This window comes from Arachis ipaensis, chromosome B3 (genome assembly GCF_059453495.1).
Source record: "Arachis ipaensis isolate K30076 ecotype BB chromosome B3, ASM5945349v1, whole genome shotgun sequence".
NCBI lineage: Eukaryota > Viridiplantae > Streptophyta > Magnoliopsida > Fabales > Fabaceae > Arachis > Arachis ipaensis.
Window position 1 is genome coordinate 89,069,299 of NC_142438.1, and position 11,738 is coordinate 89,081,036.

The 11,738-nt window shown below is 35.5% G+C and overlaps 1 protein-coding gene across 3 annotated transcripts; it reads left to right on the plus strand.

Annotated features, from left to right (window-relative positions):
• Positions 1–2,238: 2,238 nt before the first annotated feature.
• Positions 2,239–11,546, plus strand: LOC107630615 (Ubiquitin-like superfamily protein). 3 transcript variants are annotated; one of them, XM_088508921.1, is made up of 6 exons: positions 2,239–2,620; positions 3,098–3,192; positions 3,344–3,409; positions 6,472–6,657; positions 6,903–6,942; positions 11,125–11,546. In XM_088508921.1, exons 3-6 carry the CDS (start codon positions 3,407–3,409, stop codon positions 11,205–11,207), a joined length of 312 nt encoding a protein of 103 aa, XP_088365047.1. In that variant the 5' UTR covers positions 2,239–2,620; positions 3,098–3,192; positions 3,344–3,406; the 3' UTR covers positions 11,208–11,546. The 3 variants fall into 3 exon arrangements, 2 of the variants coding, with proteins under 2 accessions (XP_088365047.1, XP_020974670.2); XR_002359468.2 differs by lacking the exons at positions 6,472–6,657; positions 6,903–6,942 and having other exon boundaries at positions 2,267–2,620; XM_021119011.2 differs by lacking the exons at positions 2,239–2,620; positions 3,098–3,192; positions 3,344–3,409 and adding an exon at positions 3,508–5,782.
• The last annotated feature ends 192 nt before the right edge of the window (positions 11,547–11,738 follow it).

The window sequence follows — 11,738 nt, forward strand, 5'->3', positions numbered from 1 at the left end:
TTCACTAATAAAATATTATTTTAGTTAATAGTAACTCCAAATATTTTTATTTTTGATACGGGTCTTTGTCATTTAACGAAGTCAAACTGTGCTACATGATTTTTGCAGATTCCAATTATAGAAAATTCTAAAAGTCATTTTACGAAAGATTAGGTTCTTACAAAGTTCTTCCTCTATTCTTTTTTTTTTCAATTTCAAATACTACTTTATCACTGACATTTTTTTTTCTTCTTTTTCAAATTTATTGGCTCAAATAAATAACCCACCCCATTTCTTTTCAACATTCTAAGGCACATTCAATGGAGATGGAGAAAAAGTTAGACATTTTAAACAGAAAAGCTTTGCATACAAGTCATTAGGGCTTGTATGCTTTACAAGTTAATTAACGAATAAACCCCAAAAACGCGATGCAAGGTCTACGTTCTTCTTCTTCTTCTTCTTCCTCTTCCTCCTCTTCTTCTTCTTCTTCTTTTCTTTCGTTTCTTGCTTTCTCTTTCTCCTTCTTCTTCTTGCACGTTCTTCTTCCTCTTCCTCTTCTTCTTCTTTTCTTTCGTTTCTTGCCTTCTCTTTCTCCATCTTCTTCTTCTTGCTGCACGTTCTTCTTCCTCTTTCTGTTCTTCTTCTTCATTTACGTGCTTTTCTCTCTGTTTTCTTTCTTCGTTATTCTCGATTTCCATTGTTTTTTGACATCAAGCTCTGAAATCGTTTTTGAAGAAGAAGAAACAGTAGAAGATGAGGAGGAAAAAGAGAAAGAGTTTTGAAATATGGATAAGGTGTACTTCAACGAATTTTGAGTGTATTTCTTAAATCCTTTGGGTGTATTTTTGTAATCCTTTGGGTGTATTTCTATAATCTTTTGGGTGTATTTCTATAATCGTTTGGGTGAATTCTTGTAACCGTTTGGGTGTATTTCTGTAATTCTTTGAGTGTATTTCTGTAATCGTTGGGGTATATTTCTGTAATCGTTTGGGTGTATTTCTGAAGTTCCATTATCTTCAAATTTGGCAAGAAAATTGTTTTCATGGAGGAGGAAAAAGAAGAGTCATTCATAATGCATGGTGAGTAGCGCGCTTTAGAAACAGGAAGTTGTTGAATAACGTGCGTTTTATTTACTCTTGAATGTGGAAGTGTGTAATGTGTTAATTAAATGTAATGCGTGTATTTTATTGGACTTGTAAGACTTGTAAGCCAAAAAGCTTGTATGTGTAGCAGACCTCCATTTTAAAAGACAAAAAGACGGAAAAAAGACATAAAAGTAATTTTATACTAACATTATAGTTTGGACACTAAAAAAAATCTCTTTGAATTTGTATTTATATCTAATTATTGCAAAAGGGTTGACATCTATATCCACATCACTCTAAAAGTCGTATATCTTTGTTTTTATTAGTTTTTTCTGCACAACTTCTATTAAAGTAGTGTTTGGTTGGAACTCTCAATGATATTATTGCCACCATCCATCATACTTCAGAAATGCTATCTATTAGAGGTGGAAGAACTGAAGAAATAAAGAGGACAATGATGTATAATTATTTTTTTTATGGAAATTAGGATTCATACTATTTTTAAAGATTTGTATAGATTAAAATAAGAATTAACAATGAAGACGTAGAAAAAATTAGATATTTTAAAAGATAAAAAGACGAAAAAAATGAAAAGTAATATTATATTAACATTACCGTTTGAACACTCAAAAAGAATCTTTTTAAATTTGTATTTATATTTTGACTATTGTAAAATGGTTGATATTCATACTTACATTACTCTAAAAATTGTATATCTCTATTTTTATTAGTTTTTCTTGTACAATTTCTATTAGAACAGTGCTTGGTTGGAGCTCTCAATAACATTATTACTATCATCTATTATACTTTAGAAATACTATCTATTAAAAGTAGAAGAAATGAAGGAAAAAAAAAATAATAGACAATGATGCATAACTTTTTTTTATGAAAATTAGAATTAATGTTTTTAAAGATTTGTAGAGATTAAAATAAGAATTAAATTTTAAATATCATATTAAATAGCTGTTAAAAAATCTATAATAATACCTGTAAAAATATCTTAATATATTAAAAATAAAATTAAGACACACATTAAATTTTAGGAATAATTTAAATTTTTAATCTTGGTATTAATAATCACATTAGCACAACTTATACTTATTTTCTTTAAATAAAAAAAAAATCTAACTTGCTGTTATTTATTTAAATAAAAAATAAAAAATCCTAATTTTTTGACTAATTTGTGTCCCAACAAACCCAGAAATTCCAAAATAACAATAACACCCAAAGTAACAATAATGACTTAGACGCCCTCGGCAGGCCTCGGCCCCTCGATCGTTTCACACCTCTCTGTACTGTTCGCGCATCTTCATCGTCGCGTCCCAGTTCCTCCGTCGCACGTCACCTTCGCCACTGTACCGCCGTCGCACATCGTCTCTGTTCCCGCCGACTCTCCTCTCTGATTACTGCGTGCTCTGCTCCGTTCGCCGCCTTTGCCTCTTCATCTCGCAGCCGCATTCGCCTCCTCCTACCTGTGCTTCTGCTGCGCCTTGTCTCTTTTCTGCTCCGCCGCCGCAACCTCTTCTCCGTCGGTCTGCTCTGCCTCTTTGCCTCTGGTATTTTTTTCTTTTGTGCTATTTATGTTTTAATTTTTATTATTGATCAGATGTGTTATTGTTGATTATGTGCTATTGTTGCTGCTGCGATAAGTGAAATTCTGCTATTGATCTGCTCTTCTTGTTGGTGCTGATTGTTGATAAAACTAGATCAAATTGCTGATTAATTTGTTAATAAAATTGCTTATCAAATTGTTGACCAAATTAGGTCAGCTTTTTAATTATTATCTTTTGAGAAATGCTAGAGGGCCAGCAGAATTTATTGTTTTTTCCCATCAATTAGCTATATTGTTTAAAAGTGTGGGCTAAAAGTATGTTGTTGGATTACTAGACTAAAAGAATTGGATTGATGGCTAAGAGTGATGGCCAAAAGTAGTAAATTCTGCTGGTCCTTGAGCATTTCTCAGGTTTTAAATGGTGATTGATAATAAAATTTGATATTAGCTTTGTTATTTGTTCTTCAATTTGGCGCTTCAGACAAGTGACAGCAGCAGGTAGGGTGAGGTTGTAACAACGCACCAGTTCACCAGAATCTGATTCTGCCAAAGATTGATCAATTGCCAGCCTTCCAGGTGCAAATCTATCCTTCGATCTTGTTTGGAAATTTGGATGTTGTTAAGTTTCTAATTTTTCTTTTTTTCAGAGTTCCCCTTTCCCAAAATACAAATCACAAAAACTTTTATGTTTTTTAACAACTTTATTTTTCCTGAATTTCTTCTTCAGTTGTGTGGATTGGGGAGCCAGTAAATTCCTTTTTACAAAGGAGAATAACCGGGAACCAAAGGAATGGTAGGTGATTCATTTTTCTTTCTGGTTGTTGTTATCTGTGCTTCTTAATTGACCTTTCAATTGCTTGGGCGTGAGCAAATTGAGTAACCAATTTATGATGATTCAAAAATGTGAATTTTGGAATCATTGATGGTCATTTTTGGAAATCTGTAACTGGGTTTTCGTAGTGTGTAAACTTAGCTTCATCCATGTCTTTCTAATCTTATTTCTAACTGGGTGAATCAATATCAACAGCAGATGTGAGAGAACTATATAATATTAATAATCAAGAACGAGACTGAAAGATATGCAAAAATACAAGATTGGGATAATATTTGTGGTCCATAGCATTTGCACTTCTATTTTTTCTTGGTTTCTGGGTTTACAATACTCGAGAGAAGTCTAGTTGATGAATTTTGCTGAAGCTTCTGTTTTAACAAGGTAAGAGGGCAATGGGAGTCATCTGAAGCCCTTTTCTGCTTTTTATGTGGAGGAGGATGGGTTGCTAGCATGCCGTATTTCTTATGTAGTTATCACATGCCCACAAATTGGAGAGGAGCTGCCACATCACTAGGCTATGTGTTGAACTGGGATTGATCAAAGGAAAACTGTGTCTTGCAAGAAATAGGAAGAGAAGGGATGTTAACTGGTCCCACAAAGATATCAGGTTACAATGTGTGTGTGTGGTGATCTTGGAGTGGAAGGGAATGGTTTGATGTGTAAACTGGAGTTCATTTTACTCTTAAAGCCCTTCCCTTCCCTCCTTTTCCTTCAAAACTCCAACTCACAAACATGCTAAAAGTTTCTTAAACATGCATCCTCTATGAGGTGCTTCACCTGCTCTTTTTTGGAGTTTGCTGTCTATATCTCATAGTAGTGTCCCTCATGCATATAATGCTTTACCAAGTCCAACGCTGGTTCATTAATCATGAGGTGTCTCAAGTTGGCAACAAGGTGTTACTTCCAAATTAGGTCAGTTGTTGCAGTTCAGGATCAGTTTCCTTTATTTAGTTGCTGACACTCTTCGTCAGCATTGTGGATTTTCTTATTAGATGTTCCACCATCTTGACTTCCTCAAAGGATGCCTATCTTTTTCTTTGGAGATATTTCCTTTGCTGCTGCATAGTTTTTATTTAAATCCTATCTGAAAAGGATTATTGTCAGTTTTCTTTCAAATGTATGGCCTTCAGTGGGAGTTTTAAGAAGCAGTGGTTTGCATTAAATACTATCATTTTAAATTATAATTTTTGAGATACAATGTGTAATCATGCTTTGTTGGGCCCTCTTTTTTTTCGGTCTAGGTGAACAATAGGCCCTACACCTGAACAATACTAAGAAAAACAAGGCTGGGCACACCCAGCTAGTAAGAAGCCCTGGTAGTGGTGTTAGGATGGAAAGGAAATATTAGAAAAGAATGGGAAATTACGAGAGGATAAGGTATAATCCAAAATGAAACCACAATGCTAAAGTAAAACAAAACTTCAGAGTTAACAAATATAAAACACCCTCAATGCAACAGCTCTATATGGAAATTAAAATAATATCCACAAAACAAAATGGTTCCCTTTTCATGAAACAACCCAATTAAGCCTTGAAATCCTTTAGGCCCTCTGTTATTTACAGTTGCTTCAACTCAGCCTAGACTTTGAAGTTCCTTTTCAACTTTCTTTTTATTGCATGTATTTGTGTTGCTTTCTCATTATGTTATACACATTTAGTTAGAAAGCTACCTTGACATTTGCGGATCTGCATGGAGCATTGTGGATGATGCAAATCCCTTGCATTGCCAAAATTCTTAAGGGGAGACTACTTTCTTATTCAATGTCCCCTCACTCTAATGTTTTGACTTCTGGATGCTGAACACGTTTTCAGAACTAACATTGATCAACTTGCCCCCTAACATGATGTGCTATACCCTGTAATTTGTGTTGTTAGTACTTAGTAAAGCTCCATCACTCCTTGTAAGCTTCCACTGAATTCAAGACATTCTTTGATCTTTTTGTCGATCAAGAATCACCTTTAGATGATTGTGATGTAGATTCCTCATCATTTTAACAAGTGAATCATCCTCATTTTCGAACTTGGAAGTCTATACTATCTTGTTCTCTAACCTCGTTAATTTTGTTTTTTAAGATGGTCCTTTAATCCTTGCAAGCTACCATTAAATCAAAGTTAAAGCCTGCTTCCTAAATATTCTACATGTTCGAACTAGATACATCTAGAAGTAGGCCTTCATCAACAACAAAAATGACTAAGCTTTGTCTCACTAAGAGAGGTTGGCTACATGGATCAAACACTTCCTCCCTGATCCATCTCATGGCTGCTCTAACGCAAAATCCTCTTTTATGCAAGCTTTCAACTAGCTATGTAAGCTATGAAATAAAGCAACACAGTGTAAGAAGTACACTTTCATTGTTATCATGAATATAATCAAGATCATCTCCATTACATAAAAGTCCACACACCTTGGTGTAATCTTGTTCAACCTAATTTTGCATTATTTATTCTCATTTTATCTAAATTAACTTTCTATGTTGAATTGTTTGAGATTATTCTTGAAACCTCAAAAAATGCAGTGGAGCTTCAATTTCTATATCTGTATCACAAGATTTTAACCTTGACATCCTTATGTGACATCAAGAATTCTAGGGAGTTAAATGAATTTCAGCACTCTGACCAGACATTATTGTAATTGGGACAGGCAGTGTTCAGCTTTTTCTCTAATACTAAGGCACATCTCCGTTGTTAACTATGTCCCGCTACTGAGTATATTAAGCTTCTCCTCTCATTGGTGATTCCAATTCCCAAAATAGTGGGTTGAGTTCTAGAGTAGTTTTGATGTTAACTTATTTTCTTAACCACCCAGTTTTCTTTCTTGATTCATGGATTTAATAGAGTGAAAGAGCCCAGTTCTTTCAAACACCCCTTGATTTTTCTTTTACGGGATGAAATCTCATGAATTAGAGCCAATTTGACCACTAGCAACTATTAATTTAGGCAAAAAATCCTTCTCTAAAATTACTAAGGTATCTATTATATATTATCTGACATTATAAGTAAACTAAATTGTGATTTCATGACAGGATATGTACATTCGTGTTAAACGTAGTAAGACAACATACTTCATCAGGTGCAAGCCAACTGATAAAATTCTGGACATAAAGCTTAAGTTGCAAGAACTTGTTGATCAGCCTACTAATAACCAAAGGTTAATTATACCTGCTACAGGGGAAGTATTAGAGGACTCAAGGACTCTGGCGGATCAAAAGGTACTGTAGTGTCATGTTTGACATGATTTTTGTTCTATAGTATCATTATGATCGTCGTCCTCATCAATGTATCATCATCATTTAACATCAGCTTGTCGCATTCTTCTATCTTTTGGATCTATTGATTACATCTATTCTTAGTATCTAGAATAGCCAAATAATTCTGGAGTCTCCGTGTACGACTTATGCAGCACAGATGTTGCCGTTGATGTTGACAATATTCTACAATTCGTTTTAATTTTCAGGTTGAAAATGATGCAGTTGTTGCACTGACCTTGAGAAAAGGTAAAGTAATATGGACATATTATCCTTTTCCTTAACCTCCTCATCGTCAATAACATACTTATATTTGTGTTGCATAAGATATACCTATTATCATCTTTTTGGGGGAGAAACAAAAAGATGGATTCTAAACCTAGTCTTTGCACAACATCAAGGTAGTGATTGGTTAATGACCATGTTCAGTGTTTGTTGAGACAAATTTTTAATGGATACGGTAGCACACAAAATTAGGGGTGGCAAAGCGGTTGTCTGTCCACCCTGCCAAGGCCTGCCTCAAAAACGGGGCAACCGGCCTGCCCTGCCAACAAAAGTGGGCTTCAAATGCTAGCCCACCCCGCTTTATGTCAGGTTGGCGGGTAGGTGGGCTATTCCGCTTAACTCTTTAAAAATAAATTAATAAAATTAATTAAGATTAGTAAAAAATAATAATTAAAAAATCAAATATAAATAAAAAATAGTCAAATTACAATATCATTTTTTCACTATCTTTTTCTAAATTTTTAACTTAAATATAATTGTTCAAAATAATATCTGTTAATAGAATCATCTTTATTTTAAGAAATAAGTCACATAATTTAAGCATATATATAAAAGTGTAAAATAAAATAAATAAAGTTAATAACAAAAAGAAGAATAAAAATAAAAAAATGTGTTCGAAAATTATATAATTGTTAATTTTATAGTACTAATCACTCTTTTATTTAATAAAAATAGAAAAAAAAAACCTTTTGCCCGGTGGGCTGTCCTGCCAAAACCTGCGAGTTTGGCGGGTTCCAAATGTTAACCCGACCCATCCTTTTTGTTGGATTTGGCCCGTTTTGTCATCCCTACACAAAATACATATATTCAATGTCTTTCCTTAAAACTGGGACATTGAGAGACAACTTATGAGAAACAAATTTTCTACTTTTATCCCTCGATATTTTTCAAAAATTCCTGTTTTACCCCCTTACACTAACCTCACTTATTCCCTTCTCTCCTCTTCTTCCCTTTTTCTCTTTTTCTCCTCCCTCCACCCTCAACCACTGCCACTTCCCTTCACCACCATTGCCAATTCCACCTTTCTTTTTCCGCCTCACAATCTTTTCTTCAATCTTCATCTTCCGTTTCTCTTTCATTTTTTCCTCTGCTTTGTCTTCATGTACCTCTTCAGTCTTCACCTCCAATCTGTCGCCCCTCTGCCATCGCAGTTGTCGTCGTTGTCATCTACCTCCTCGGCTCTCTTTATCTTCATCGCGTCGGCCTTTGTTGATCCTCCTCTATTGCCGCCTCTATTTGCTACCTCTTCCACGTCTTCCTCTGCCGTGTTGGCCTTCTTCCCTTTGCCACCTCTTCTTCCTGCATCTGCGTCGCCTCTGGATCAGCTCCATTGCATCTGCTCCCCATTGCATCTGCTCCCTGTTCATCTTCCTTCTTTGTTGCTTTGTTTGCATCTTTGTCCGCCCGCTGCATCTTTTGTTGTGATTGTGTTCTTCCCACTTCCACTACCTGTTTTTTGTTTTATTTTTTCAATTAAAAATTTCATTATTTTTTATAATATATATTTTTTAAAATTTTGAATCTACTTGAGTAGGTGTTGTTGAGGATAGTGAGTTTAGATTGGAGTGATGAAAAATTAGCAGTGACTGTTTCGTCGTTAGCAGTGGTGGTGGTGCTGGTAGGGGTAGACAAATCAAGGGTAATATAGTCCTTTTGAGTATTTGTATCTTGTTCACATTTTTTACTAAACACAATACACATACACTAATATTTTGTATTGGGCGTGTATGTGTCTGTCTCATGTCTCAAGGTATATACTAAGGTTGTGTTTGGTTAGTGAGTGTGTCCGCCCAAAATATAGGCACGGTGGAACACATTCACCATTTGATTATTGTGACACATTCTTGAAGGACACGGGGGCACACAATTACTCACAATAGACATGTATTGTGTGTCTCTCCAAATTGTTGAGAGACAAATTTCTTATGGTGGACACGGAATTTTGGACATTTTTACCCATACTATTTTGTGATATCTTCAAATCTACCCTTCCTTTCTCAACGTTACTCTCCCTTCTTCACTTTCACAAATATGCTGCCTCTTCTCTTCTAGTTACTCCTGCTACTTGCTATTGCCTCCTCCTCCACGTCTCAGCCTCCTCCACAATTTCCTTACACCGTTCACCGCCGCAAAGCTCTTGGTTTTTCCCTGTGATGACAACATCTCTCTCTCTCTCTCTCTCTCTCTCTCTCTCTCTCTTTAAGCCACCTAGAACCTCTTTCATGCACTTTGGTGCTTCCCACTTCACCCTCTGGTATTTCCCCATGGTGGAGGACGATGTCACTGCTGTCATTCCTCGTGGAGGAGATACTGCTTCTTCCAGAATTTTCCCCTTTTCCTCTGTTTTATTTTTTAATTTTTCTTAATTAAAATTTAGATTTGGGTTTTTTTGCTTCTATATTTGGCTTTAGGTTGAAGGTGTTGGCAGTGGTTTGTGTCAACTTTGAAGGGAGGGTGGAAAAAGGCAGAGGTGGTGCTGGTGGGTCTGTGTTGCTGTCGCTACTGAACTGACAAAAGGAAGGGAAATATTGACATTTAAGTACAATTGTGATGTATGTTCTGTTGTGTATTAGTTACCAAACACAATTGAAAAATTTGTGTATTGTTATCTCCATGCCTCTGTATGTATCTGTGTCCATGTCTTAGCTCCTTCCACTCAACAACTAAGTGTTTGGCCACTAGTTGGTATCAGTTATATTGCATCCTACCAGGGACTACTTAGCTACAACTCTGCACCTAAGGAAACTAAAGGCTTGGTTTTTTGATAGCTAAGGAGTCATGTACTCATACATTTTGCAGTTTGAATACTAGTTATCTTTACCTGTACGTATAATGCATATAATTATTAAACATGTGATTAATAATCATTTAAGCTTCGCAAATGATGGGAAAAATACTAAATCGAGACAAGAATGATCTCAAATTGACTTGATTAAATAAAGGAGTGCTTCAGGTGTTCTTTTGTTAGTGGCACAATACAAAAGGTTCCCTCCTGATGGGGTTTGGAGGTTGGTAGAAGTACATAGTCTTATCCTCACAAGATCTTAACCTTGTTATTGTGCCAAGGTTCACCCTCAGGAAAGTTACACTCAATCTCAAGGGAAAAGTTGAGACTTGCAGTGTTGTATAGAATGATTAAAGCTAGTTGTGTGGAACCACATCCTCAAAAGCCAGTCAAGCATCCCATGCTACTCGCTGTGTGACTCCAGGCCCCATAGTACCCAGGTGCTTGTCATGATGATGCTACATTGTATGAGTAGATAGCATTAGGGTTTCAAATTGCGGTTTTTAATTGTAATTGTGGCCACAATATTGCTTTTGCGATGCTCACTGCATTGCCTTTGTAGCAGCAATTGCTGCCGTTACACTTATGTTCTTCTTGCAATCCTCGATTGCTGTATACTTTGACTGCAACTGCAACCGCAACCAGAATTCAAAACCATGGATAGGATTGAAGTGGGAATCGATATATTATATATAATGATATATAGTTGCAGTTGCACCTGCCAAGGAAGAGATGCTCGAATTCCACTTATCCAACCTCATTTAGTGGAGGAAAAAGTTGCTATTGTTAGTGGTTAGTGAGAAGTCCCCTCCGCTGCTCTCTCAATTGCAAAACCAAAGAACATCCTAGCTCATGATTGCGCTATGGGAATTCTGTAGTTTTCGGTTATATACCAATTCTATTTTCTTTGGATAACATTTGAAAACCAACTATTTTTCATTTATTTGAAATTTATTATTTTCATATTAGAATTTCTACCTCATTGATTGTTGGATACTTTTTTTTCTGGTATTAATTTTAAAAAATAACCTTAATGGGGCAGGCTTTTTATTTGGCGTTCCTCTTACTGGACAAGGATCTGACACTGATGATTCATATATGTTTTAGGATCCACTCAGCACATCTGACATGATACTACTTAGAGTAGTGATATAAGTCTTAATAAATATGTATTTGTCCTTATATCTTTGTGAAAGATCTCTCTACATGCATTCAAGTGGTTCTTATGTGTAGTTTATATCTTTCTCATCTTCTCTGTCCCCTTTAGTTGTTTCCCAATGCAAATAGTCCTGGAAGTCAACATCCAGACCACATGACCTGTTAGGGAAAATAATTTTATTGTTTGCATATGTTGTTTCCAGATGATAACGAGTTTGAGGAGGTCAACATTGTTCGGCCAAATGATTTCTACCAAGCGCGTGATGCAGATGGTGCTAATTGGTAAAGCAATATTCCAGCAAATAAAGTTTACGTTGTTAGCCCTAAGTGTTCTATCCAATTAATCATCAGGTAGCCCAGTGAAATCTTTAGTGGCTTAGCTAACACCTGCAAGTATTGATCAATTGTGTGGTTAATAATGTATCTGTTTGTGTAATACTGCTATTATTGTCTGAAAAGTAAATCTGGCACTCCGAGTTTAAAACTTGTGATGAAGGTCTTGAATGTCCTTAGGGTATGTGTGGTTAGAAGAATGTTCTTACATTTAGAAATTTTACACTAAAAATCTTACATCGGAATGATTTTATAATGTAAAATTCCTAGAAATGTGAAAGCTTTTCACGAATCACATGCCTCCTTAATTCCTTAAACGTGTGTGTGATTTTAAAGCGGCTTAGCATAACATGCTCAGGGCATGAAGAAGACTTGGCTATGCTCAATTGATTAATGGCACGTGTATATTGTTTGCTCGTATGGTTTTTATACTGAACTACCTAGCTTATGCAGAGAATATAGCGAACGAATTTATTTATTTATC